We start from the raw sequence: 25506 nt of genomic DNA, 5'->3' as shown, positions 1-25506 counted from the left end.
GCTGTTATTAGTACTTCCATTTGTTTTGTTTTTTTATTAAATTTTACTAACTTCATCTTCATATTTAAATTCAACTAGAATTTTTTTTATTACACTCTTTTTAAGTTTTCTGTTGATCTTTTTAAAACTGGATGGTTTCCTTTTTTGGTTGGTTTTTTATTTTCAGAATTTTTATTGCCACTTATACTTTGGTAGAATCACCTGGTCTGATTGAAATTGATAATTTGCTTAAATGGATGATTTGTGCCTCATAACATTCCATTTTCTAGCTAGTGTTGTTACTTGTTGCTTTATAATTTCCAAAACATCTTAAACTTTTCTGGTGTTAAATCAGAGCACAAAAATGATAAAAACTGTCTTGAATGCATTTAGGTCAATATAAAAGTGGGGGGAATTGCCATAGGTGTATACTACAGACCACCCAACCAAACAGAGGAAATAGATGAACTTTTTGCTAGTCAGCTAACTAAGATGTGTAGGAAGCACATCACAATAGTAATGGGGGACTTTAACTACCCTGACATCAACTGGGAGACAAACTCTGCACCAAGTGGAAGATCAAACAGGTTTCTGGCAAACCTAGCAGACAACTTTGTATCCCAAAAAGTAGAGAAGGGAACTAGGGGATTAGCCATTTTGGATCTAATTCTCATTAACAGAGATGAAATGATAGAAGGTGTTGAAGCCATAGGAACCCTGGGAGGAAGTGATCATGCAATATTGGAATTCAACATTATGGAACCACAAGCAATAGAACACAGTCAGACTAGAGTCTTGGACTTCAAGAAAGCTAATTTCAATAAACTTAGAGAGGGCTTGGGAAGAATTCCATGGATGAGAATCCCCAAGGGGAAAACAACTCAAGAAGCTTGGGAAATTTTGAAAAATGAGATAATAGAAGCCCAGTCTAGCACAATACCAACAAAGAGGAAAAATAACAGCTCTCAAAAGAAACCAGCATGGCTTCATAAAGAATTCTCTGACAAATTGAAAGATAAAAAGGACAAGTATAGAAAGTGGAAAGTGTTATGTCCCGAGCCTTGCAAACGGCTCGGGCGTTTGCAGGCAGTCCCGGGCAGGTGCAAAGCTGCCCGGGACCAGACAGGCTGTCGCCAGCGCCGTGCGCATGCGCGGGTGCTGGCGCGGGAAAAGTAACACAATTAGTAATAGTAGTAAAGTTGGAAGGGACCTTGGAGGTCATCTAGTCCAACCCCCTGCTCGGGCAGGAAACCCTACACCATTTTGGACAAATGGCTGTCCAGTCTCTTCTTAAAAACTTCCAGTGTTGGAGCATTTACTGTTTCTGGAGGCAAGCTGTTCCACTGATTAATTGTTCTCACTGTCAGGAAGTTTCTCCTTAGTTCTATGTTGCTTCTCTCCTTGATTAGTTTCCACCCGTTGCTTCTTGTCCTGCCTTCAGGTGCTTTGGAAAATAGCTTAATTCCCTCTTCTTTATGGCAGCCCCTGAGATATTGGAATACTGCTATCATGTCCCCCCCCCTTGTCCTTCTCTTCGTTAAACTAGACATACCCAATTCTAGCAACCGTTCCTTATATGTTTTAGCCTCCAGTCCCCTAATCATCTTTGTTGCTCTTCTCTGTACTCTTTCTAGAGTCTCAACATATTTTTTACATCGTGGTGACCAAAACTGGATGCAGTATTCCAAGTGTGGCCTTACCAAGGCATTGAAGAGTGGTATTAGTACTTCACGTGATCTTGATTCTATCCCTCTGTTAATGCAGCCTAGCACTGTGTTGGCCTTTTTGGCAGCTGCAGCACACTGCTGGCTCATATTTAGGTGATTGTCTACTAGGACTTCGAGGTCCCTCTCACAGTTACTACTGTTGAGCATGGTGCCACCTATGCTGTACTTGTGCATTTGGTTTTTCTTGCCTAAATGTAGAACCTTGCTTTTTTCACCATTGAATTTCATTTTGTTAGATAGTGCCCAGTGCTCAAATCTGTCCAGATCCTTCTGTATCTTAAGCCTGTCTTCTGGAGTGTTCGCTATTCCTGCCAGCTTGGTGTCGTCTGCAAATTTGATGAGTTCCCCATCTAGCCCTTCATCCAAATCGTTGATGAAGATGTTGAAGAGTACTGGGCCCAGAACAGAGCCCTGGGGCACCCCACTACACACTTCCCTCCATATAGATGCAGTTCCATTGAGGACCACTCGCTGAGTACGGCCGGTCAGCCAGCTACGGATCCATCTGGTGGTGGTTCTGTCTACCCCACATTTTTCTATCTTGTCAAGTAGTAGGTTGTGATCTACTTTATCAAATGCCTTACTGAAGTCCAAGTAAATTATGTCCACAGCATTCCTCTGATCCACTAATTTTGTCACTTGGTCAAAGAATGCAATAAGATTTGTCTGGCATGATCTATTTTTGACAAACCCATGTTGGCTTTTAGTAATGACTTTGTTTGCCTCTAGGTGTTCGTTGATTCGTTGTTTGATTATCTTTTCCAGGATCTTCCCAGGTATTGAGGTCAGGCTGATAGGTCTGTAATTTCCTGGATCCATTTTTTTTCCTTTTTTGAGGATGGGAACTACATCAGCTCTTTTCCAGTCCTCTGGTAGTTCCCCTGTGTTCCAGGATCTTTGAAAAATATAGTTCAGTGGCTCCGATATCACATCTGCCAGTTCCTTGAGAACTCTGGGGTGTAATCCGTCTGGTCCTGGCGATTTGAACTCATCTAGGCTGGACAGGTGCTCACTAACGATTTTCTTGCCTATCTTAACTTGTGTTTCTGTTTTGTTTTTATGGCACTATTTTTGATAGGTTGGTCTGTTTTTTCCCTTTGTGTAAAGACAGATGCAAAAAATGAGTTAAATAGTTCTGCTTTCTCCCTGTTGCTTGTCACCTTCTTGCCACTTCCACCCACTAATGGACCAATCATTTCCTTCACTTTTTTTTTGTTTTTTACATGTTGAAAGAAGCTTTTTTTGTTATTTTTGACTTTGGTCGCAAGCCTTAGTTCATTTTGAGCCTTGGCTTTCTTCACTTCATCTTTGCAGGCTCGGGCTATTTGCTGATATTCTGACTTAGTTATGTTCCCCTCTTTCCACTTTCTATACTTGTCCTTTTTATCTTTCAATTTGTCAGAGAGTTCTTTATGCAGCCATGCTGGTTTCTTTTGAGAGCTGTTATTTTTCCTCTTTGTTGGTATTGTGCTAGACTGTGCTTTTATTATCTCATTTTTCAAAATTTCTCAAGCTTCTTGAGTTGTTTTCCCCTTGAGGATTCTCACCATGGAATCCTTCCCAAGCCCTCTCTAAGTTTATTGAAATTAGCTCTCTTGAAGTCCAAGACTCTAGTTTGACTGTATTCTATTGGTTGTGCTTCTATAATGTTGAATTCTAATATTGCATGATCACTTCCTCCCAGGGTTCCTATGGCTTCAACACCGTCTATCATTTCATCTCTGTTAGTGAGAATTAGATCCAAAATGGCTAATCCCCTAGTTCCCTTCTCTACTTTTTGGGAGACAAAGTTGTCTGCTAGGTTTGCCAGGAACCTGTTTGATCTTCCACTTGGTGCGGAGTTTGTCTCCCAGTTGATGTCAGGGTAGTTAAAGTCCCCCATTACTATTGTGATGTGCTTCCTACATACCTTAGTTAGCTGACTAGCAAAAAGTTCATCTATGTCCTCTGTTTGGTTGGGTGGTCTGTAGTATACACCTATGGCAATGTCATTTGCCCCCCCTTAATTTACTTGGACTTGATAAAGGCATTTGATAAAGTAGATCATAACCTACTACTTGACAAGATAGAAAAATGTGGGGTAGAGAGCATCACCACCATATGGATCCATAGCTGGCTGACCAGCTGTACTCAGCTAGTGGTCCTTAATGGAACTGCATCTACAAGGAGGGAAGTGTGTAGTGGGGTGCCCCAGGGCTCTGTTCTGGGCCCAGTGCTCTTCAACATCTTCATCAATGATTTGGACGAGGGGATAGATGGGGAACTCATCAAATTTGCAGATGACACCAAGCTGGCAGGAATAGCCAACATTCCAGAAGACAGGCTTAAGATACAGAAGGATCGGGGCACTATTTAACAAAATGAAATTCAATGGTAAAAAAAGCAAGGTTCTACATTTAGGCAAGAAAAACCAAATGCACAGGTATAGTATAGGGGGTTCCTTGCTCAATAGTAGTAACTGTGAGAGGGACCTCGGAGTCCTAGTGGACAATCATCTAAATATGAGCCAGCAGTGTGCTGCAGCTTCCAAAAAGGCCAACACAGTGCTAGGTTGCATTAACAGAGGGATAAAATCAAGATCACGTGAAGTGTTAATACCACTTTACAATGCCTTGGTAAGGCCATACTTGGAATACTGCATCCAGTTTTAGTCACCGTGATGTAAAAAAGATGTTGAGACTCTAGAAAGAGTACAGAGAAGAGCAACAAAGATGATTAGGGGACTGGAGGCAAAAGCATATAAGGAATGGCTGCTGGAATTGGGTATGTCTAGTTTAATGAAGAGAAGGACGAGGGGAGACATGATAGCAGTGTTCCAATTTTTCAGGGGCTGCCACAAAGAAGAGGGAGTCAAGCTATTCTCCAAAGTACCTGAAGGCAGGATAAGAAGCAATAGATGGAAACTAACCAAAGAGAGAAGCAACCTAGAACTAAGAAATTATCTGACAGTTAGAACAATTAACCAGTGGAGCAACCTGCCTCCAGAAGTGGTGAATGCTCCAACACTGGAAGTTTTTAAGAAGAGACTGGACAGCCATTTGTCCAAAATGGTATAGGGTTTCCTGCCTGAGCAGGGGGTTAGACTAGATGACCTCCAAGGTCCCTTCCAACTTTACTATTATTATTATGGATCATTGCACAGTCAGCCAGATGTTCAGACTGGATTTGGCATTTTGTCTACCTATCGAGTCCTTACCCAGGACATGGGATAGGCAGATGTGGATGTTTGATGGTATTACAGATATCGTCGCAGGATGGAAGCAGTTCCTAGCAAGGCCGCCTTTTGCAATTGACTAATAGCGAATTTGTCAATGCCAATGGTGTTCAAATGGTGCTCCAGTTGTTTTGGGATTGCACCCAAGGAGCCTATCACTATTGGTACTACCCTTGCTTGCTTTTGCCACAGTCTTTCTATTTATTTGTCCAAAATGGTATAGGGTTTCCTGCCTGAGCAGGGGGTTAGACTAGATGACCTCCAAGGTCCCTTCCAACTTTACTATTATTATTATTATTATTATCATCATCAATATTATTATTAATATTATTTTAATAGGTTTGTTATGAGCCTTCTATTATCAATTTTTGTTCTTTTATTTTTTTAAAAAAATGGTTGCATCTTATCTTACTTTCTTTACCTGGTGTTCAGGCTGATCTTCCACTTTTGGACTGAATATGATTCCTAATTTTGATACTCAATTCTGCTTAACTACTATGGCTGTACTGTAGGAAAACTGATTGGTCTGGTTCATAGATGTTTTAAATCTTGCAAACACTTTATTTGCATCCTTCATTGTAGATGTCAGGTCTCTTTTGGACACTATTTTTTATGCTTGCAGTCTTTGTATTTCTATTGGTAATTTGTCATATGCCATGATTTTATCCTAAAGACTGAGCTAGTGTGCAATTTGGGGCTTCTTCTAGACCAGTGGTTCTCAACCTGTGGGTCGGGACCCCATTTGGGGTCGAACGACCATTTCACGGGGGTTGCCAAACAACGCAGTCTGCCATTTTTTTCCCCTTTTCCTTAGCTGTGCTACTCCCTTTTATTCTATTGGCTTTTGAAAGCCAATAGCATAGACTCTCTTGAGTAGTTGAGTAGTCCTCGACTTACGACCGGTTGAGTAGTCCTTGACTTACGACCGGTTGGGGGTCGTGGCATTAAAAAGGTTGAGAACCACTGTTCTAGACTCACAGATCCTGCATGAGGACATCTGGCATCTGTGGCTGGGGAGGGGGGCTTGCACAGTTTCATCTTATATGCAAAATGCACAACTATCTGGACTGGGAGATCTTGCTCATGGTCATTCATGCTTTGGTCATTTCCTAATTGGATTACTGCAATGTGCTCTATATAGGACTGCCCTTGAAGACTATCTGAAAGTTACAATTGGTCCAGAATTTTTTCAAGGTGAATGGATGGCAATGCAACTGTACTATCTTGTCTATTCTGTTCTGATAGCATATCCTCCTATCATGTCTCCTGTATCCTGCTGCAACTAAATAAGCGCTTTAGCTATGTGCAAAATCTGCTCAAATGTTCTGGTTGAGATATATCTCTTAGTCCAGTGGTTGGGAACTCCTGCCTTAGTCAAAAATAATTGAAAATTACATAAAATAATGTTTAAAAGTATGCTTCTGCAGAGTTAAATATCTCAGCCCTTCTATAATCATAGTAATACATGCAAGTTGTACTTACTGACACATTTTGGTGGAGGTGACCATCCATTTTTTGTGCATTCAACTACCTTTTCTCCATTATCTGGTTTAAAAGTAAATCCATTGTCACACCGAATTCGAATTAGATCCTCATTGTGGTATATAGTTCTTTGAGGTCGGAAAGAACCATTTGATATTCTTGGAGAATTGCATGTAATTTCTAGGGAAAATAAATAATATCTTATATTGAAAAAAGAAAAGCCTGCACTCATATCAGATTGTTAGCACATAAAAATACTATTATTATTTTTAAAATATACATAGCACCATGAGACCATTTTAATCAGTATTCATGCCTACTAAATGGGCATTAAACAATATAATATTGCCAATTAGTATCTAAAATGTACTGTGAAATCAGCCCAAGGCTACCATTTATTTGGGAGATCATAAATAAATTCAGCAAGTTGCTATAATTATTCATCTGCTTCACTTTGGTTTTGAATTGAAATATACTGTAAAGCTACAATTTGATAAACCCATTCTTGCTATTCAGTCACTCTGTTGATCCCAGTAGCTTTTTCAACTACCCGCAAGATTGCAAAAATTGGGGGCTCCACATTGTAGTGATTCCGTTCCTGTTTGAGGTTATAGTTAATTGTGACAGCGAAAAGAGGTCAGGCCTTCAAATGCAGTAATGGAGCCTGCAGAGCTTGTTCCTTTTCCCATTCCTGTTCAACTTCTATTCAGAGTTAGGAGAGGTCATGTATCCATGATGACAATATTGAGGCGGAGGATCAGCAACAATAATATAGATGGACTCAATTACTGTGGTGAATGATGCATTGCTGGAAGATCTGAAGGACAGATTGAGACAGATTTCCCAGAGAAAATCAATCTATGTGATTGCTGAGAGTTGATATCAACTTCTTAGCATGTAATTAAACAATTGATTAGCTCTTCCTAGAATTGCCTTGGGGATATCATCAAATCATCAGCTGGTCTAGAATTCAATATCCTGTATGGTCAGTGTACACTCTTAGTTCTGTTATGATACATCACTTCTGCAGGAGCTGCACTGGCTATCAATGTACCTCTGATGCAATCCAAGGTTCTGGACACGACTTTTAAAGTTGGTTATAGCTCAAGTATGGGGCATCTATGACATTGACTTTTCCAAATAGCCATGGTTTGTCTAACCTGGATGGCAAGACAACATTTTCTAAGAGTCCCCAGCTTTCGGGTTAGTCAGGGAGTGATATCAGAACTTCTCTTTGCTCCCCTCCTTGGGAACAGGTGCCCTATGTAAAAGATGTCAGTCACCGTCCTGGCTTTCTTGAAGATAGTAGTGAGTGTAGAACCACAGGGATTTTGTGTCTATATATGCACATTTTTATTATGATTTATTTTTAGTCATGAATACGTTTTATTGCTATTTTAATCTGTAAACTGCCTAGAATCCACAAGGATCAATATGGTATAGAAATGGCAGATATGCATAAACAAACATCTCCATGAAGTCCTTTTAATGCCTGTGGTGGAACTGCTGTTTCTGAGAAAGGCTGAACTGCCAGAATTCTGCAATGTCCCTCACTAGACATCCTCTGATCTGCTAGTACCAAAATTAGAAGCACAGCATTATTCTGTACCTGTAACTACAGAAGTTCCTATAGTTTTGTTAGTAACTGAGTTGGAATCTCTATTGGTATTGATACTTAGATTTTGGTAGGGTAATAGTTAAAAATTCTTTAAAAATAGAAACAATAGTAGCTCAGCTGTGGCATTTATTGTCAGCCAAAGCAATTACTGTATTGTTCAATGATATAAAATTATTGCTATACAGATATAATACTCTACATTGATGAAAGAGCAATGGGGGATTGCTCTGGGGGGGGGGATTCTGCAGTGTGCAGTTTGTGCGCTAACCTAGCCATGAAATGGCCAGTGGGTGTGTCTTTCATTGTCTTTCATTCACTCTCTCTCCAGCAATCTCCAGCCTTTCAGGTTGTCCTATTTCAACTAAATTTCCAGAATTTCCATTGAACCTTTGACAAAAGAAAAGTGCAGCCCAACCAAAAACACTTCAAGAGGGATACAAATATTGGTACCAATAAAGCACATGAAGTGCTTTGGCTCTGGATTGGTGATAGTAGGATTATACAATAAACATTTAAAGTCACCTTTGCATTTAGGAATCACGGGTGTTGTCCCATCACAATGGATTATAGAAGCTGATTGTGAAGAATCTACTGGCAGAACGTATCCTGTTCTACAGGTCAGCTCAATAGAATGACCACGCTGCACAAATGTATTTTCAGGCACATCTATTCCATCTTTAAGTTTTATCATCTGGCTTTCCAGTTCAGCCCTGGGGATCACACAGGGCTCTGAGGTGGAAAAGAAAGCAAATATTGTTAGAGAAGGCTGTCAGGATACAAATAAATTATATTATCTTATTGCAAAATTCTAATAGTAGAATTTAGCTTTCATCTAGTAACTACTTCACCTCAGATATAGATATGAAATTGTATACTGTATAAAAGAGAGCTGCTGCAAGCAAGAGCAATTAAATGATCGTTATGCAAGAGAGAAAGAAAGCAGTGAACCTTAATGAGTAGAAATGCTCATGAAAATTAGATGAAGACTTTCCTTTCTGCTTACCAAGGCAAATGGGCACTTTTGTCCAGGCCCCATTGTCACAAAAAGATCTGTTCTGGCCATCCATGGCATAATGTTTTTGGCATCTGAATTCTACTGAAGAGCCAGATCTGTACTGCTTCTCAGATAAAGTAATAATGTCTCCATTCTCAATCCTGGGTGGACCACTGCAGTTTCTCCCTCTTTCTATTAAGTATAAAAGCATGAAGTAGATGAAAAAGTAAACAAACTAGCAATTTCTTCTCTAAGAATTAATATGTTAAATTGATCTAAATCAGGCATGTCAAACTCGCGACCTCATGTGACATCGTGCTATGCATTGTGACTTTTCCCCCATTGCCTGCAATGTGGTAGGTGCAATTTCAAAATGACGCATGCGGCCCGCAGGCCGGCAGTTTGACATGCCTGATCTAAATCATCTAAATTTGTTCTATATATGTTGATAATTTCAAATTACCTATAAAGATATTCTGTCCTTATAATAAAATCTATGACAAAAATTATGCAATGACATTTATTCTTTGCAGAATGAAAATATCAAAAATTGATAAGTTATATATTTCTTGGATACACTCTTTGATATTTAAAGTAGTAGTAGTTTTCCAAATAGCATTGACATCTTTAACATGAAAACATTTACAAACTCTTGCATTTGCTATAATATTCTTCTAAAAGAAAACCAAAATTGGCCACGATCAAATCAAATCAGTTAATGTGCCCTCACATTTCTTACATCAGCAACAAAAAAAAATCTATATCAGCTACAATCAGAAATCTTCCTGAAATAGTATTTCAGAAGTTCCATTAAACTCAGAATAAAATCCTTTCATAAATTCATTTCAAGCTCAAGTCCAAGGGACATGCTTAACAAGTTTTAAAGTCTTACATAAATTCTATTATCAAATATTCCATCTTCATCCCATAAATCAGAAATATCACCAATTTCAACTTTAAAGATATTTTAAAATTTCAGATACAGATTCAAACTCAATTTGGTTGACAATAAAATATGATTAAATTGATTATATTGACACTGTTCAAAGAGACCCTCCCAGTCTCAAGAGTTGTAAAGCATACAAGGGAAGAATGTACTTTAGGATTGCAAGATTCTGTTAATGTAATCCTGCAGAGAAGTAGAATTAGCTCATTTGATCATACATCCTCTATGATCCACCTTGCAAGGCTTCCAAATGATTACTTTATAATAAAGACCATAAAGGATAATATTCAATTCAATTAATTATTACACATAGATTGATATGATTACATAAATGCATAGTAATATCAATTTTGTATAATTGCTCATTCCATTGGAAAAAAATTAATTAATACATTCAGTATTTGTAATTTTCAGACCACCAGATGTAAATATTTTAAACTTTATATGTTGCTGTCTCATTTATTTTAAACAATATGCTAACAATTTACCTGCTAATTTACCAGGCACCCAATATTTTAATTTTAATCTCTTCAACTTGATCAGCATAAAAATCATCCATCAGTTATGTGAGCATAGCACAGTATACTTTCTATTTATAGGATGATTTAACCATCAAGTATCCTTCAAGTTAAATTCTCCTTTAATGACATGACATCAACATATTTTTATACAACCATTGCAATTTGTCATACAAATTCCTATGCCTACCAATAATATGCATATCTTCAACTATAAGGAAGTAAAATTCTTCACTGAAGCTCAAGATTTTGGATTGAATCTTAGAGACAATTTGTATGTTTTGTGAAATGCCAGAACATCCTTCATCAGTCTGAGGTGCTTCAGATTTTTGTTTTGTTTTGTTTTAGATTATAACTACTAAAATTCTAATCCAAAATATAAGTGATTACAGTAAAGATTAAATCACTTTTAAAAGAATGTGACTTTTGAAACAAATGTTAATATTCATTATGCTGTATTAATTATTTTAATTAGCTGCAATCCCAAAGGAATCCATCATATTGACAGGACGCTTACCAGAGATACATAAAGGCAACTCCATGTAACCGTCAACACACATTCTGACTGACGGAGCCACAAGCACATATCCTTCATTGCACTGAAATTGCAGGCTATGATTACTTTGAATAAGCCGAGCTTTTCTTTGACTTCCAAACACAAACAAGTTTTTTGTTGCTAGCTGTTGTCTTGTAATACTGCAGGGTGCTAAAAGACAGAAAATAAGTTAGATCTTCTCAATAGAGACAATTGTCAGTTGGTTTCCCTCTATTCCACCCACAAGAAAATCAAGCTGATTTGCAAATCACACTGGATAGTTCCAGGCCAAAATAAATTAAGCCAAATTAGAACACAGTATTAGTGATACTCAAGTTATGATTCCGCTATAGATTTTAGACTTATCATAGAGGACTGCCTTGTAGGAGCATGCACAATCAGATGTAGTTGTGATTGTTTCAAGTTAAGTTAACAGCCTGACTCAGAGTCTTCTGCAAAGATATTTTGGGTTAACTGAGTAATAGTCGAACAAATTTGAGATAGCTGGAATGTTCCATATTCTGCTGAAATATAACACAAAACTTCTAAATATACTGTATATAAGCATAGAAAATTGCCCCCTGGCTTCCTTGATTTTCTTGTTTTCTCTTTTTTGCTCATATTAATGAGCTTATTATTGTTAATAGCAGGGGCAATCCAGTATCCTATCAGAAAATGTCCTTCCATCCATTTAACACTTCCAGCATTATAGGTTTGACAGACAGTACTTTTAAAGCATTCCTTTAACTATCCAGTAAATATTGTCATCTATTCCAACCCCCTGCTCAGGCAGCAAAGCCTATACCATTTCAGACAAATGGCTGTCCAGTTTCTTCTTAAAAACTTCCAGTGTTGGAGCATTTACTGCTTCTGGAGGCAGGTTGTTCCACTGGTTAATTGTTCTAACTGTCAGGAAGTTTCTCCTTAGTTCTAGGTTGCTTCTCTCCTTGATTAGTTTCCATCCATTGTTTCTTATCCTGCCTTCAGGCACTTTGGAAAATAGCTTAACTCTCTTTTCTTTGTGGCAGCCCCTGAGATATTGGAACATTGCTATCATGTCCCTCCTCGTCCTTCTCTTCATTAAACTAGAAATACCCAATTCCAGCAGCCGTTCCTTATATGCTTTAGCCTCCTAATCACCTTTGTTGCTCATTTCTGTATTCTTTCTAGGGTCTCAACATCTTTTTTACATCGTGGTGACCAAAACTGGATGCAGTATTCCAAGTGTGGCCTTACCAAGGCATTGTAAATTGGTATTAATATTTCACTTGATCTTGATTCTATCCCTCTGTTAATGCAGCCTAGCACTGTGTTGGCCTTTTTGGCAGCTGCAGCACACTGCTGGCTCATATTTAAGTGATTGTCCATTAGGACTCCGAGGTCCCTCTTACAGTTGCTACTATTGAGCAAGGTACCCCCTATACTATACCTGTACATTTGGTTTTTCACCATTTAATTTCATTTTGTTAGATAGTGCCCAGTGCTCAAGTCTGTCCAGATCCTCCTGTATCTTAAGTCTGGAGTGTTGGCTATTCCTGCCAGCTTGGTGTTGTCTGCAAATCTGATGAGTTCCCCATCTATCCCAGTATTCTACTCCCTCCATGTAGATGCAGTTCCATTGAGGACCACACACTGGGTATGGCCGGTCAGCCAGCTACGAATCCATATGGTGGTATGTCTATCCCACATTTTTCTATCTTATCAAGTAGTAGGTTGTGATCTACTTTATCAAATGCCTTACTGAAGTCCAAGTAAATTATATCCACAGCATTCCTCTGGTCCACTAATTTTGTCACCTGATCAAAGAATGCAATAAGATTTGTCTGGCATGATCTGTTTTTGACAAATCCATGTTGACTTTTAGTAATGACTTTGTTTGCCTCTAGATGTTCGCTGATTCATTGTTTGATTATCTTTTCCAGAATCTTCCCAGGTATTGAGGTCAGGCTGATAGGTCTGTAATTTCCTGGGTCCCTTTTTTTTCCTTTTTTGAAGATGGGAACTACATCTGCTCTTTTCCAGTCCTTCAGTAATTCCCCATTGCTCAGGATCTTTGAAAAATATAGTTCAATGGTTCTGAGATCACATCTGCCAATTCCTTGAGAACCTTGGGGTGTAATCCTTCTGGTCTTGGTGATTTGAACTTGTCTGGCTGGACAGGTGCTCACATAATAATAATAATAATAATAATAATAATAATAATAATAATAATAATGATGATGTTGGAAGGGACCTTGGAGGTCATCTAGTCCAACCCCCTGCTCAGGTAGGAAACCCTACACCATTTCAGACAAATGGCTGTCCAGCCAGTGTTGGAGCATTCACCACTTCTGGAGGCATGTTGTTCCACTGGTTAATTGTTCTAACTTAGCGTTTTCTTGCCTATCTTAACTTGTGTTTCTATTCTGTTTTTATGGCACTAGTTTTGATAGGTTGGTCTGTTTTTTCCCTTTGTGTAAAGACAGATGCAAAAAACGAGTTAAATAGCTTTGCTTTCTCCTTGTTGCTTGTACCTTCTTGCCACTTTTACCCACTAATGGACCAATCATTTCCTTCACTTTTTTCTTGTTTTTTACATGTTGAAAGAAGTTTTTTGTTGTTTTTTTTACTTTGGTCTCAAGCCTTAGTTTATTTTGAGCCTTAGCTATCCTCACTTCATGTTTGCAAGCTTGGGCTATTTGCTCATATTCTGACTTAGTTATGTGCAAGAAGAATCTGAGCTACAGTCAACTCCAGGTCCTTTTTTTTTTTTTTACTGACTATATAGAGCTTGTTATCCATGGATGCAAAATACATAAGCAATCTGATTTCAGTATTGATTATCTGCTGATGTCCATGTGTACAGTTGCCTCTTGGCTTGTTGGAAAAGAGTGTTTTATGACTAGTATGTTCTCTTGACAAATCCTGTTAGCCTTTGCCCTGCTTTATTTTGTAGTCCAAGGCCAAACTTACTGTTATTCTGGTTACCTCTTGATTTCCTACTTTTAACATTCCAATCCCCTATGATGAAAAGGGAATCTTTTTTTGGTGTTAGTTCTAGAAGGTATTGTAGATATTCATTGAACCAGTCAACTTCAGCCTCTACAACATCAGTGGTTAAGGCATAGATTTGATTTATTGTGATGTTGAATGGTTTGCCTTGAATTTGAACCAAGATCATCCTGTCATTTTTGAAATTGTATCCCAGTATTTTTTTCCCCTACTCTTTTATAGACTATGAAGGCCAGCCGATTTCTTCTAAGGGATTCTCGCCCACAATAATCGATATAATGGTCATCTGAATTATTATCCACTTTAATTCACTGATTTCCAAGATGTTGATGTTCAATCTTCCCATCTCATGTTCAACCAGATCCAACTTACCTTGATTCATAGATCCTTCATTCCAGATTCCTATGTAATATTCTTCTTACAGCATCAGATACATCCATAGCTGAGTGCCATTTCAGCTTTGGCCTGGCTGCTTTATTCTTTCTGGTCCTACTTGTAACTGCCCTTCTTTCTTCCCCAGTAGCACATTGGACATTTTCCAACTGAGTAGCTCGTCTTCGAGCATCATATGGTTTAGCCTTTTGGTATTGTTCATGTGTGGGTTTTTTTTTTTGCAAGAATACTGGAATGGGTTGCAATTTCCTTCTCGAGTGGACCACATTTTGTCAGAACTCTCCACTATGACCTGTCCATCTTGGGTAGCCCTTCATGGTTTGGCTCATATCTTTTGAGTTTCACAAGCCCCTTTGCCATGACACAGCAGTGATTCATGCAGGGGTTTGTTGAATTAATTACATCCTAATATCGGTAGTGCACATAAGGAATAACCTTGGGGAACTGAAGGTACAGTCACTAGCAGAGTCCGGATCAGAAATGTTTCAGTGAAGCATTTTGTCCTTGATTAACCTCTTGACAAATTGGGCTGAATTCTCTGAGCTCTTGTTATCTCCCAGACAGTTTTTCAGAAAGGATGTAGGAATGTGATGAATTAATAACTGAACCAGCTACAAGGATGGTGGGGTCTAGTTTTTATTATTAATAGAGAAGGAAAAATCATGGAGGAATCTGAGTAACTGTGTTGAATAAATTGTAATTGCTAGACTCAGAGGTTTTCTTTCTACTGGGGCTTCCAGTGGATCAAGCAGCGATGATGGCAGTTTTTCACAAAGCTGCCCGTCCCTGGGTCATGTAAAAGCTGGCGGGACTTTGACAATCAGCTGTCCCGCGGCTTGAATCTCTTCCCTGAGAGAAAGGGAAGAGAAGAGCCGCTCAGGTAGAGGAAAGAGCTCCCCTGGATCCCCATAATTTCGGGGATCGGAGGGTAGAGCTCCCTCGGAGCCTGAGCCAACTCCGCACTCCAGGGCATCTTTGTGCCGAAGTTCTGGGATGAAGCAAGGCGCCGCTCCCACATCTGCTTTTTTGGGAGGCTTGAATGCAGACGGAGCAGACCAGGAGAAAGTGGATTTAAGATTGATTGTGACTTTAACTCCTGCAAGCATCTTCTCCCCCTTTTATTGTTTACTTTTTCTTTTGAAGAAAGGGAAAGTGAAAGGCAAAATGGCGACTGTCTTTCTTGTTTGATTTTGCAACAAAGTTAAAAGTTGGATACAGTTCATGTTTTAAATATAGAGGCAAGAATTTTGTTCCCTTTTTTCTTTTCTTTTTCTTTTTAATACTATTTAAAGAGCTGTGATATTATAGAGGCAAGAATTTTGCTCCTTTGAACTTAACAGAATGGCTTCAAAACATTTGGTCTCTGTCCCTAAAGCTTCCATCTCCTCCCCAATGATTCAACCTGCTTCTCAGTCTAAACCAAAATCACCCCCACCCTCTCCTCCTCTTGCAATTTCTCTTAAAGACTTACAAGAGGCTTTAAAAATGAATGCTTTGGATATTAAAGAGGAGGTAAAAGATCTTATAATTGCAGAGAGGGCTATTACAGAAGAATTATTGGAGAAAAAGAATAAGCAGGTCAGAGATGATATATTATTTGCGTTTCAAGGTCTTGCTCTGCATATTGAAAAGATTGACAACAAAATGGAGGAGATTACTGAAAATGCAGCAAGACTGGAATTTAGAATGGAGGAAGTGGAGAATAAGATAGAAATTACACAGGTTGAACAAATTATTTCACAATACAGAGAAATAGAGTTCGCATTGTGTATCCGGGGTCTGAAAGAAAATTCCCAGGAAGATTTAAACATGCTTATTGTTAAAGATATTGCTTTTAACCTTGGATGGAGACCAGAAGTAGTTGGGAATGAGATAGAAAAAATCTTCAGAGTTAAATCACGGGTTGCCAGACAGAGAAACCTACCAAGAGATGTGGTTATTTACTTTTCCAGAAGATCTATTCGCAATGAAATTATACAGACTTTTTATAAACAGGTTTCAAATTGCAGCTCAAGATGTGATGATTTTAAAAGAAATACCTCCAAAAATTTTAAGAGGTAGAAAAGCTTTTACCTTTCTGTCTGATGAGTTAAAACATCATCAAATCCAGTTTAGATGGGAGATTCCAAGAGGAATAGTAGTGAATTATGATGGAACACGTTACAGATTAACTACAGTTTCAAAGGCAAGAGATTTTTATCACTCTATTCTAAAGGCAAGACCGTCTTCACCTCCACAAATAAGGATAATTGAAGAGCCTATTATGGCAGGAGCCTCCTCATTGATGGTCATGGAACAAGCGGTGTTGCCTGTACAGAATCTTGAGATAAAAGACACGAGCTGCCCTTAAACGGAAAGAAAAAGAGCAGCAGCAGAAGAGCGGTGATAAAGTACAAGGAATGGTTACTACAGAGCCTGTGGGAGGGGCAAGACCTAAAAGATCTTCGACAGTTGATCTTCAGGCTATGCTTCAGAGGCTTCAGGTCGGTGGAGATGGCCAAGTTCCTGACCTGGAATGTTAATGGCTTAAACTCACCACAGAAACGGAGAAAGGTCTTCCACTATTTGAAACAACATAATAATGACTTGATACGTTTGCAAGAGACTCACATAATTTCAAAGGACTCAAAATATCTGACAAATTTTCGTCTAGGATCACATTTTATAGCTCCAGCTCCAGGGAAAAAAGGGGGTGTTGTAATTTATGTGAAGAAAAATTTATCGGCTAAATTAATTGAGGTTGATCCTGAAGGAAGATATGTCTTTGTGGAACTACTGTTACAAGGCAAGAAAGTTCTTATTGTTGGACTATATGCCCCTAATCAACAACAGAAGCAATTCTATAAGCTTTTGCATGGGAAGATATCCCAGTTGGATTATAAATCTGTAATTTTGATGGGTGACTGGAAAGGAGTTTTGGATATAACTATAGATAAAAAGAGTTCTTCTAAAAATTTCACTCAAACTAAATTACCTAAAACTTTTTTTGATTTGAAAGAAGAGTTGGAACTTATTGACATTTGGCGAGAAAGGAATACAAGTGATAGAGATTTTACCTTCTATTCGGACAGACATCAGTCATTTTCAAGGATTGACCTCTTTTTGATTACTAGTGATTTTCTTTCTAGGGTGAGGAAGGTAAAAATCTTTCCCAGGACTCTATCAGACCATAGTCCGGTGTGGATGGAGCTGTACTTGGAAGATGGGAACAGAAGACCCTGGAGACTGAATGAGAATTTGTTTACCCGGGAAGAGTTTGTACAAAAATGTAAAGAGTATTTAAAGGAATTTTTTGCTTTAAATATGAATAAGGGTACATCGATGCCCATGGTCTGGGACGCCAGTAGGGCATACATGAGGGGAATTTTAATTCATTTAAATAAAGTTTCTAGGGATAAAAGGATACAAAGACGTAGAGAAATAGAAGATGAGATTAAAATAAAAGAAGAAGCGCTTGCTCTTAATCCAACTGATAATAACTTAAAGGTTTCTATAAAGATGCTTAGGGAACAATTTAATATGTTGATGGCAGATCAGGTGGCTACCAATTTGTATTATATGAGACATAATACTTTTTGTAATGCTAATAAGCCTGGGAGGTGGTTGGCTTATCAGTTACGAAAGAAACAGAAGGCTAAGATTATAGAGAAAGTAAAATATAAAGGTACTGAGGTTTTTCAGCAAAATTTGATTAAAAAAAGTTTTTTAGATTTTTATACAAAACTATACTCAAGTGATAATATAAAGGGAATGGATATAGATAAATATTTACAATCAGTACATTTTCCTAAACTTTCTGAGGAACAGCAAAATGGGATGAATTGTTTAATTACTGTGGAGGAAATTGGTTTAGCTATCAAGCAGTTAAAGGTGGGAAAGTCTCCAGGAACAGATGGATTGACGTCGACGTATTATAAAAATTTAGCTGAAGAAATGTTGGAGCCATTAAAAGAGTTTTTTAATAATATTTTGTTGGGAGCACAAGTTCCTCCTTCTTGGAAAAGAGCATTTATATCACTGATTCCGAAGGAGGATCAAGATCTTACAAAGCCTAAGAATTACAGGCCAATATCATTATTAAATGTAGATTATAAGATTTTCACTAAAATTTTGGCAAACAGATTAATGCAGGTTATGAAGGATTTGATTCACAGTGATCAATCAGGATTTATAATAGGGTGATACATGAAATATAATGTCAGACAAATTATTAACTTAATTGAGTATTTGGACAAGAACAATCAGATTCCTGTGGCTTTAATATTTTTGGATGCTGAAAAGGCTTTTGATCAATTAGATTGGCAATTTTTATTTTCACTGGTAGAGAAAATGAATTTTGGGGATAAGTTCTTACATGCACTTAAAACTATATATCAGCAACAATCTGCTCAAATTGTTGTTAATGGGGGACTGACTGAGACTTTTAATATTGAAAAAGGGACAGGACAAGGATGTCCATTATCTCCATTGTTATTTGTTTTAACATTGGAGATTTTGTTGATCCAGATTCGAGAATCAACGGTAATCAAGGGCATAAAGATAAGAAAGAATGAGTATAAATTACAGGTTTTTGCGGATGATTTGGTTTTAATTTTGGAACAACCGATTTGAGCGGTTGATTGTCTATTAGAACTTATAACACAGTATGGGAAAGTTTCTGGTTTTAAAGTCAATAACCATAAGACTAAGATATTACCTAAGAATATGTCAGCTAATGATAAGGAAAGTTTGGTTAAAGCCACAGGTTTTCAGATGGTGAAAAAGGTTAAATATCTGGGAGTATATTTAACTGCTTCAAATGGAAAATTGTATAAAAATAATTATGAATTACTATGGGCAAAAGTACAAAAGGATTTAAATGTTTGGAAAAAACTGCAATTGTCACTGTTGGGGAGAATTTCAGCTGTAAAAATGAATGTTCTACCAAAGTTTCTTTTTTTGTTTCAGATGATACCTATTTTAAAAAAAGATGTAAATTTGGAGGAATGGCAGAAGGGTATCAATAAATTCATTTGGCTGGGAAAAAACCAAGGGTTAAGTTTAAGATTTTGCAAGATGCCCGAGAAAGAGGAGGACTTAAAGCACCTAATTTGAAATTATATTATGATGCAGCCGCCTTAACTTGGATAAGTGATTGGCTTAATTTAACAAATAAGGATATTCTTGCTCTTGAAGGGTGGGATTTAATGTACGGTTGGCATGCATATTTAATTTTTAATAAGAAAGTGGACCGGGCTTTCAAATCACACATTTTGAGGAGTGCCTTACTTCAAGTTTGGAAAAAGTATTATTATAGGTTAAATTATAAAATACCTATCTGGGGGATTCCTAGACATGCAATCGAGGGGATTTCTAAGGGGATGAACTTTGATAAAATTTCGTATAAAGAATTATTAATTTGGTCAGGTTCGGATTGGCATTTAAAATCCCTAGATGTATTAAGGCAAGAAAATATTCTACAGTCATGGTTTCAATATTTACAAATAGTGGACAGGTGGACTGTAGATAAGAAAGAAGGAATAACATTAGAAGATGGAAATCTGGTTATTCAGATTAAAGATCAGAGTCAGGCCCATATAAAAAGAATTTACAATGCTTTAATAGAATTAGACTCAGAAACAGAATTGGTCAAAGACTGTATGATTAAATGGGCTCAGAATATCCAGGAACCGATCCCATTGGACTTATGGGAGATAATTTGGATCAGAAACGTTAAATTTACACAAGCTCAAAATTTGAGGGAAAATTTTTATAAAATGTTTTATAGATGGCATCTAGATCCTAAAAAATTATCTTGTATGTATCCAAATTTACAACCCAAATGTTGGAGATGTGGTAATATGGATGCGACATATTTTCATATTTGGTGGAATTGTAAAAAGGTAAAGGCTTTCTGGATTATGATTTGGTGGAACATTCAAAAGATTTTTAAAAGGAAGATAAAGTTTACCCCTCAATTATTCCTATTGGGTATTTTTGTGGATTTAAATGACAAAGAAACTACTTTAATGTTGAATTTATTAACTGCAGCAAGGTTACTAGTAGGCTCATATTGGAAGAAAGATTCGCTGCCTACTTTAGAAGAATGGCTATTTAAAGTTTCTAACTTTGCAGAAATGGCAAAAATTTCTGCTTATATGAAGGATCATAAACAAGAAAGATATATTATTGTATGGAGAAGATGGATAGATTATATTCAGAAAAAGTATGGGATTATAACGTTTCACCTACTTTATGAGTAAATTTTATAGCAACTGTTGTAGAGATTTGTTTATATGACTTAATTTAAGGGGAGTTAAAGGTTAAGTATGATGTTTTTTTTCTTTCCTTTTTTTTTCTTTTTTCTTTCCCCTTTTTTATTATTGTTAACTTTCTTATTAATAACCCTGTACTCTGCGCTGGGAAGTGAGGGGGGAGGGTTGAGGGTGGGTGAGTGGGTGGGTAATGATAATATAGTTATGGTAGTTTATAGAGAGGTGCTGCTTGGGCATTTCCCCTATGCTGTGTTCATGTATTTGAGAGGGATGAGAGAGGAGGAAGGTGTAGGGAGGAAGTAGGATGGTAAGAGGAGAAGGGGAGGGGAGAGTAGGAGGGGAGGAGAGAAAGAGGAGGGAAGTAGGGAATGTATTAGAGAGGGTGGACGCGGCCTGGGGGAATGGGCAGGTGGTACCAATGGTCAGGAATTTATTTTATTTTGTGAATTAAATTGTATTTTATATTAATAAATGGAAAATATTTTTTTTATTAAAATAAAAAAAAGTTTTCTTTCTACTAAGTGTGACCACATCCAGCATTCTAGTTGGCTGGATTCCATAGCAAAAGAATTCACTTTCCTACTTTATTAACCATTGAGTCTGTAACCAGATGTAACCGTATCCGCAGTTACTCAGCATTCTTGAAAAGTGAACATAAGCCTCCAATTGTATGTCATTTAATTACAGTATATCCACTGATTTGCTTGCTCATTCAACAATTTAGGCCAGTTTAATTTTTTAGCTTTCAAATGGAAGACTATGATACCAATACAGTTGTGACTTCAGCATAGATGGAAAACCTAGATGCAAATTCAATCTAATTCTCAAATAATTTGGCAGCTGCAATTCTTATCCTATTGGATGAATTCTGTATTTTCTTCCAGGTGTACACTAGTCAAAAAAACATGATGGCTTACTCAAGCATTTTGGTGGATGAGGTGTCCATTTTTGTCCCTTACACTGAATCCATTCATGTCCTTCCAAGACATAGGCAGGGTTGCACCTGTATTGCACTCTGTCATTTTCCAGATATTTGACTTTCTCAGTGGTTACAATTTCTCCAAAGTCAATGTCCTCTGGTTCTTCACATGCTGAAATTATATTTACATAAAATTATCTTATTTGCTTGGACAAGCTCACTTTTTCTACCAGTATTTACTCTCATGAACTTCTCATGAACTGTGAGATAACAAACTTCCCGTTCTAATCCAAGTTAGATAATTATTTCCCACTTTTGTCTTAACTAGAAAACCAATGCCTGCTGGGCACTTACTCCTAACTATAAGAGTAAATCCTCAATTTAGTGATCATTTGAAATTCCAAGGAACTTACTTGTGGAGTGCTTATGACCCAGATTCAAAATTCCAACAGTCACCCCTGCTTCAGTCACATGAGTGCACTTCAGTGCTAGGCAACTGGGTTGCATTTACAGCCATTTGCAGCACCCCATGTTCAAATGACCCTGTTTTATGGTGGTTTTGCAAAAAAACAGCATTTACTTCTGGTTTACAGCAAAACTGCACCAACAGTGACCCACTGGAACACTTAACAAATATGTATTTTCACTTGACTATGACAATTCATTTAATGGCCACCAAAAATGTTAATAAAATCTGATCAGTCTCATAAATGATCCACTTTATGATAATAACATGTTGCAACTGTGATGGGAAGTCTCCATTAAGTCCTAACTCAACCTCCCCTTGCTGATGCCTAACCTAAGCAACTCTGAGGATGGGCAGATAGAGGGAGGTTGAAAGGCTATCAAACTTGCCTCCCTAAAGTAACCTCTTTTTAAGTGATTCTGTGGAATTTTGTCCAATACTTACCATGCTTACCACGGGTAGTCCTGAGTGAATCTTTCTGACAGTGTACGTATTAGATCAGGGGTCTTCAAAATTGAACCTTTTATGACTCATGGACTTCAACTGGCTGAGGAATTCTGGGAATTGAAATCCATGAGTCATAAAAGGGCCGAGTTTGAAGACCCTTGTATTAGATTTTCAACAATAAAGCTTTGTTAATTGTAATCACCCTGTCATCTTTCAGGTATATATCAGCAATATCTGACTCAAAATGTTAAAATTGCCAACAGTTCATTGCTTACTAGTACTGCCTTCATATTTATTTCTCAGTATCTATAACTTTCTTTCTTTTTATCAGATCTAAATGGTGCCAGCTGAGAATTATTCTGTATGCTTTAACTCTCTAATCTTGTTCTTTACTTGTTCTCCTTATTTTTATAGATACAGAACATAATAGAATACAATTGTGAGGTATTAAGACACACACACACACACACAGAGAGAGAGAGAGAGAGAGAGAGATTATTCTGTGCAGAGAGTGCAAATATTCATTCAAAACAGCAATGGTAGGCAGAAGCAGGGAAATAAAATAATTGTAAAATAATTATATCTAACCCTTCAGCTGTCAAATTTGAAAGTAAGAGCTTGAAATGGGGTGGCAATCATTACTTATTGTACCAATGGTTTATCAGTTAATTTTACAATTATTGGGAAAGAAATACCTTCCATATCTCTGTTGACTGAGCCAAGGCAACTGGCAGGCAATCATAAAAAAAAACATTGATAAATGATTGGCTCAAAGGTTTGATTAGTATGAATGTAAACAAATGTAGTCTAAGCTTCAATGTCTTGAGATATGAATATTTTCTACTTTTTCTTCTCCTAAAGGATATTATCACTGTGAATTAAGATATATACTAATTGCTTTTTTATTTATCCCAATGTACATATAACTGAGATATATCTCTAAAATTTCAAACTTATGACTTATGAAGACTCATCTCCTTGGCACAGAAAGTTACAGAAACTATAGATATGGTTCCTACATGATCAATGTTCTTATCCAGATATTATGTGCTTTAGTGGCAGCCCAAGGCATAACAGAAGCTGTCATAAAGTCACCTCATCTGGGAGGAACAAGAGAGAAAAAATTGGGGGAAAGTATAGATTCTTACAGTACTGATAGCATGTTCTTGGTTAAATTATGGTAGAAATATATTTCATTTTTGCACCTGCTCATTTCAACTTTTCAGGACCTTTTTTGTTTTTAACCAAATAAACCATTAAACACAAATGCTTCAATGAAATCAAAGAGTAAGCTTTTACTTCAGTTTTATAGTAGCATTATTAGAAATATACTAGACATTTGGTTATTATCATATCAGGTTCTTTATTAACTTTATTAATGTTATTAACACATCAAAACTGGTGTTAATTTACAATACTGATGCAAATTATCTTGCTATACACAAATCAGTTGCTCAAAAATCTTGCATTTGAGAAGACTATTGGAATTATAAGTCTATGATATTCTTAAAGAATCTGCCATTACAAATTTCCAGAAAGCTACAAATGAACATTTGAACTCTTTGCTTTTTCTAAAAGTAACTTTAGTGATTGCAACAGAAGCTGTTTTCTTTAGTAATTCCTTGATTTTTTTTTCTTAACTTACCATTTTGAGAAGAGCAACATGGCCAGAGAAGAACAGCAGCAACCAGGAGCAGCCCGCACTTCATAGTTGTTCAGGCAATGTCTGAGCCACCAAACCTCACTTCAGCAGTTTGGCAATCTCAGCAGATTTCTCCTAGCTACTACCATCTCTTTCTCATTTTATGTTTGTTTGTTGTCAAGGAAACTAGGACGAGGAAGTATTATGGGAATAAAAATATAATCAGCTAAGTGAGGACTCCACGAGAATTTTCCAACTTTGTGTTGCAATGATTAAGGCAAACAAAACAAGCAATAGTTCAGCTTTTCAGGCAGTGCTTCCAACTCTTCAGAAGGAAAAAAAAACACCTCTTGCATTCAAAAGTTGATAAATTCTGAGTCTTCTCAACGTCTTCAGTAGTAGCAGCTAACTGCAAAATTATTATACATGACATTTATGAAAAATTACTGGTAGTGCAAACAGTTTCCTCATTCTTCAAGGTCTTAACACTGTATTTTTATTGTAAAACAGCCAGAGTCAATCAGGTGTGATGGGCAGTGTGGTAATTTGATAATTAAAAAATTACATTTTATATCTGACGTATCTATTTTATATTTTGCATATCAGTAGGAATAGGAACCACATGCTACAGATATCCAATATCTTAAATAATATCTGGAGTTTTACAATCTTCAGCCAAATATAGTTAATAATTACCAATCACATAAGGGAGACTGTACACTTTGGTCCCTGTTTGTTTTTTCCCCAAGATTCAGTAGAACTAGGATTCGGTTTGACTTTTACAAATATCCAGAAGGTCAACATAGTATCAATTCTTAGGGGATAGAAAAACAGAGAAAATAAGAAAGATATTGCCTCCATATCAGAAATATACAAGTTCTACTTTTCTCTTTGTACCTCATTATTTTACAACTATGTATAAGAAGTGTATAAGTAGTATTTGCTGCCAATTCTATCTATTATTTCTGAAGACAGCAATATGAACAGTATATTATCTATTAAATAGAGTTTGAATTGATCAACAAGATCTCATCATCTTTTTCTTTAGTGTAAACAGCGTTTCTCCCTCCCAGTACTTTTAGAGACAGAGGACTAGAGCCATTACCAAGGCAGCACTCAGATAAGAGGAGCCTGGGACCAGGCCCAGAAAGTAACTTGAGAAAAGTGTCTATGGAGATTCTCAGTCATCCAGGTCATGGTTGTCCCAAAGATGCTTTTCCAGAGGGCAATTGAATTTTCTTGTGTTTTTTTCCCTTGAAAACATTTTGTTTCTCAACCAAGAAGCTTCTTTAGTTTTAACTGAATGATTGAAGGATTTATATCCTTTGCAGTCATCTGTCATTAGTACTCTGAGGGCTGGTCGTTAGCTCTCTTGCTCAAC

At 37.2% G+C, this 25506-nt stretch overlaps 1 protein-coding gene across 2 annotated transcripts in view; it reads right to left on the bottom strand.

Moving 5' to 3' along the window:
- Window positions 1-24604, bottom strand: part of LOC120301236 (complement factor H-related protein 1-like) — a 52830-nt gene extending 28226 nt beyond the window's left edge. Inside the window, exons 1-6 of one of the 2 annotated variants that reach the window (XM_039328179.1) lie at window positions 24129-24603; window positions 21569-21742; window positions 10996-11184; window positions 9024-9206; window positions 8543-8749; window positions 6403-6582 (exon numbers count right to left, since the gene is read on the bottom strand). In XM_039328179.1, coding sequence (XP_039184113.1) covers window positions 6403-6582; window positions 8543-8749; window positions 9024-9206; window positions 10996-11184; window positions 21569-21742; window positions 24129-24192 — 997 coding nt within the window. In that variant the 5' untranslated portion in view covers window positions 24193-24603. Of the gene's footprint in view, window positions 1-6402; window positions 6583-8542; window positions 8750-9023; window positions 9207-10995; window positions 11185-21568; window positions 21743-24128 lie in introns of both variants that reach the window. The other variant, XM_039328180.1, reaches the window with a different exon arrangement.
- Window positions 24605-25506: the final 902 nt, after the last annotated feature.

This window comes from Crotalus tigris, unplaced genomic scaffold, assembly GCF_016545835.1.
Source record: "Crotalus tigris isolate CLP2741 ecotype Arizona unplaced genomic scaffold, ASM1654583v1 scf7180000024372.1857965, whole genome shotgun sequence".
NCBI classification, from domain to species: domain Eukaryota; kingdom Metazoa; phylum Chordata; class Lepidosauria; order Squamata; family Viperidae; genus Crotalus; species Crotalus tigris.
Note: the sequence above shows the minus strand (reverse complement) of the source record. Positions and strands in the feature narration are given on the sequence as shown.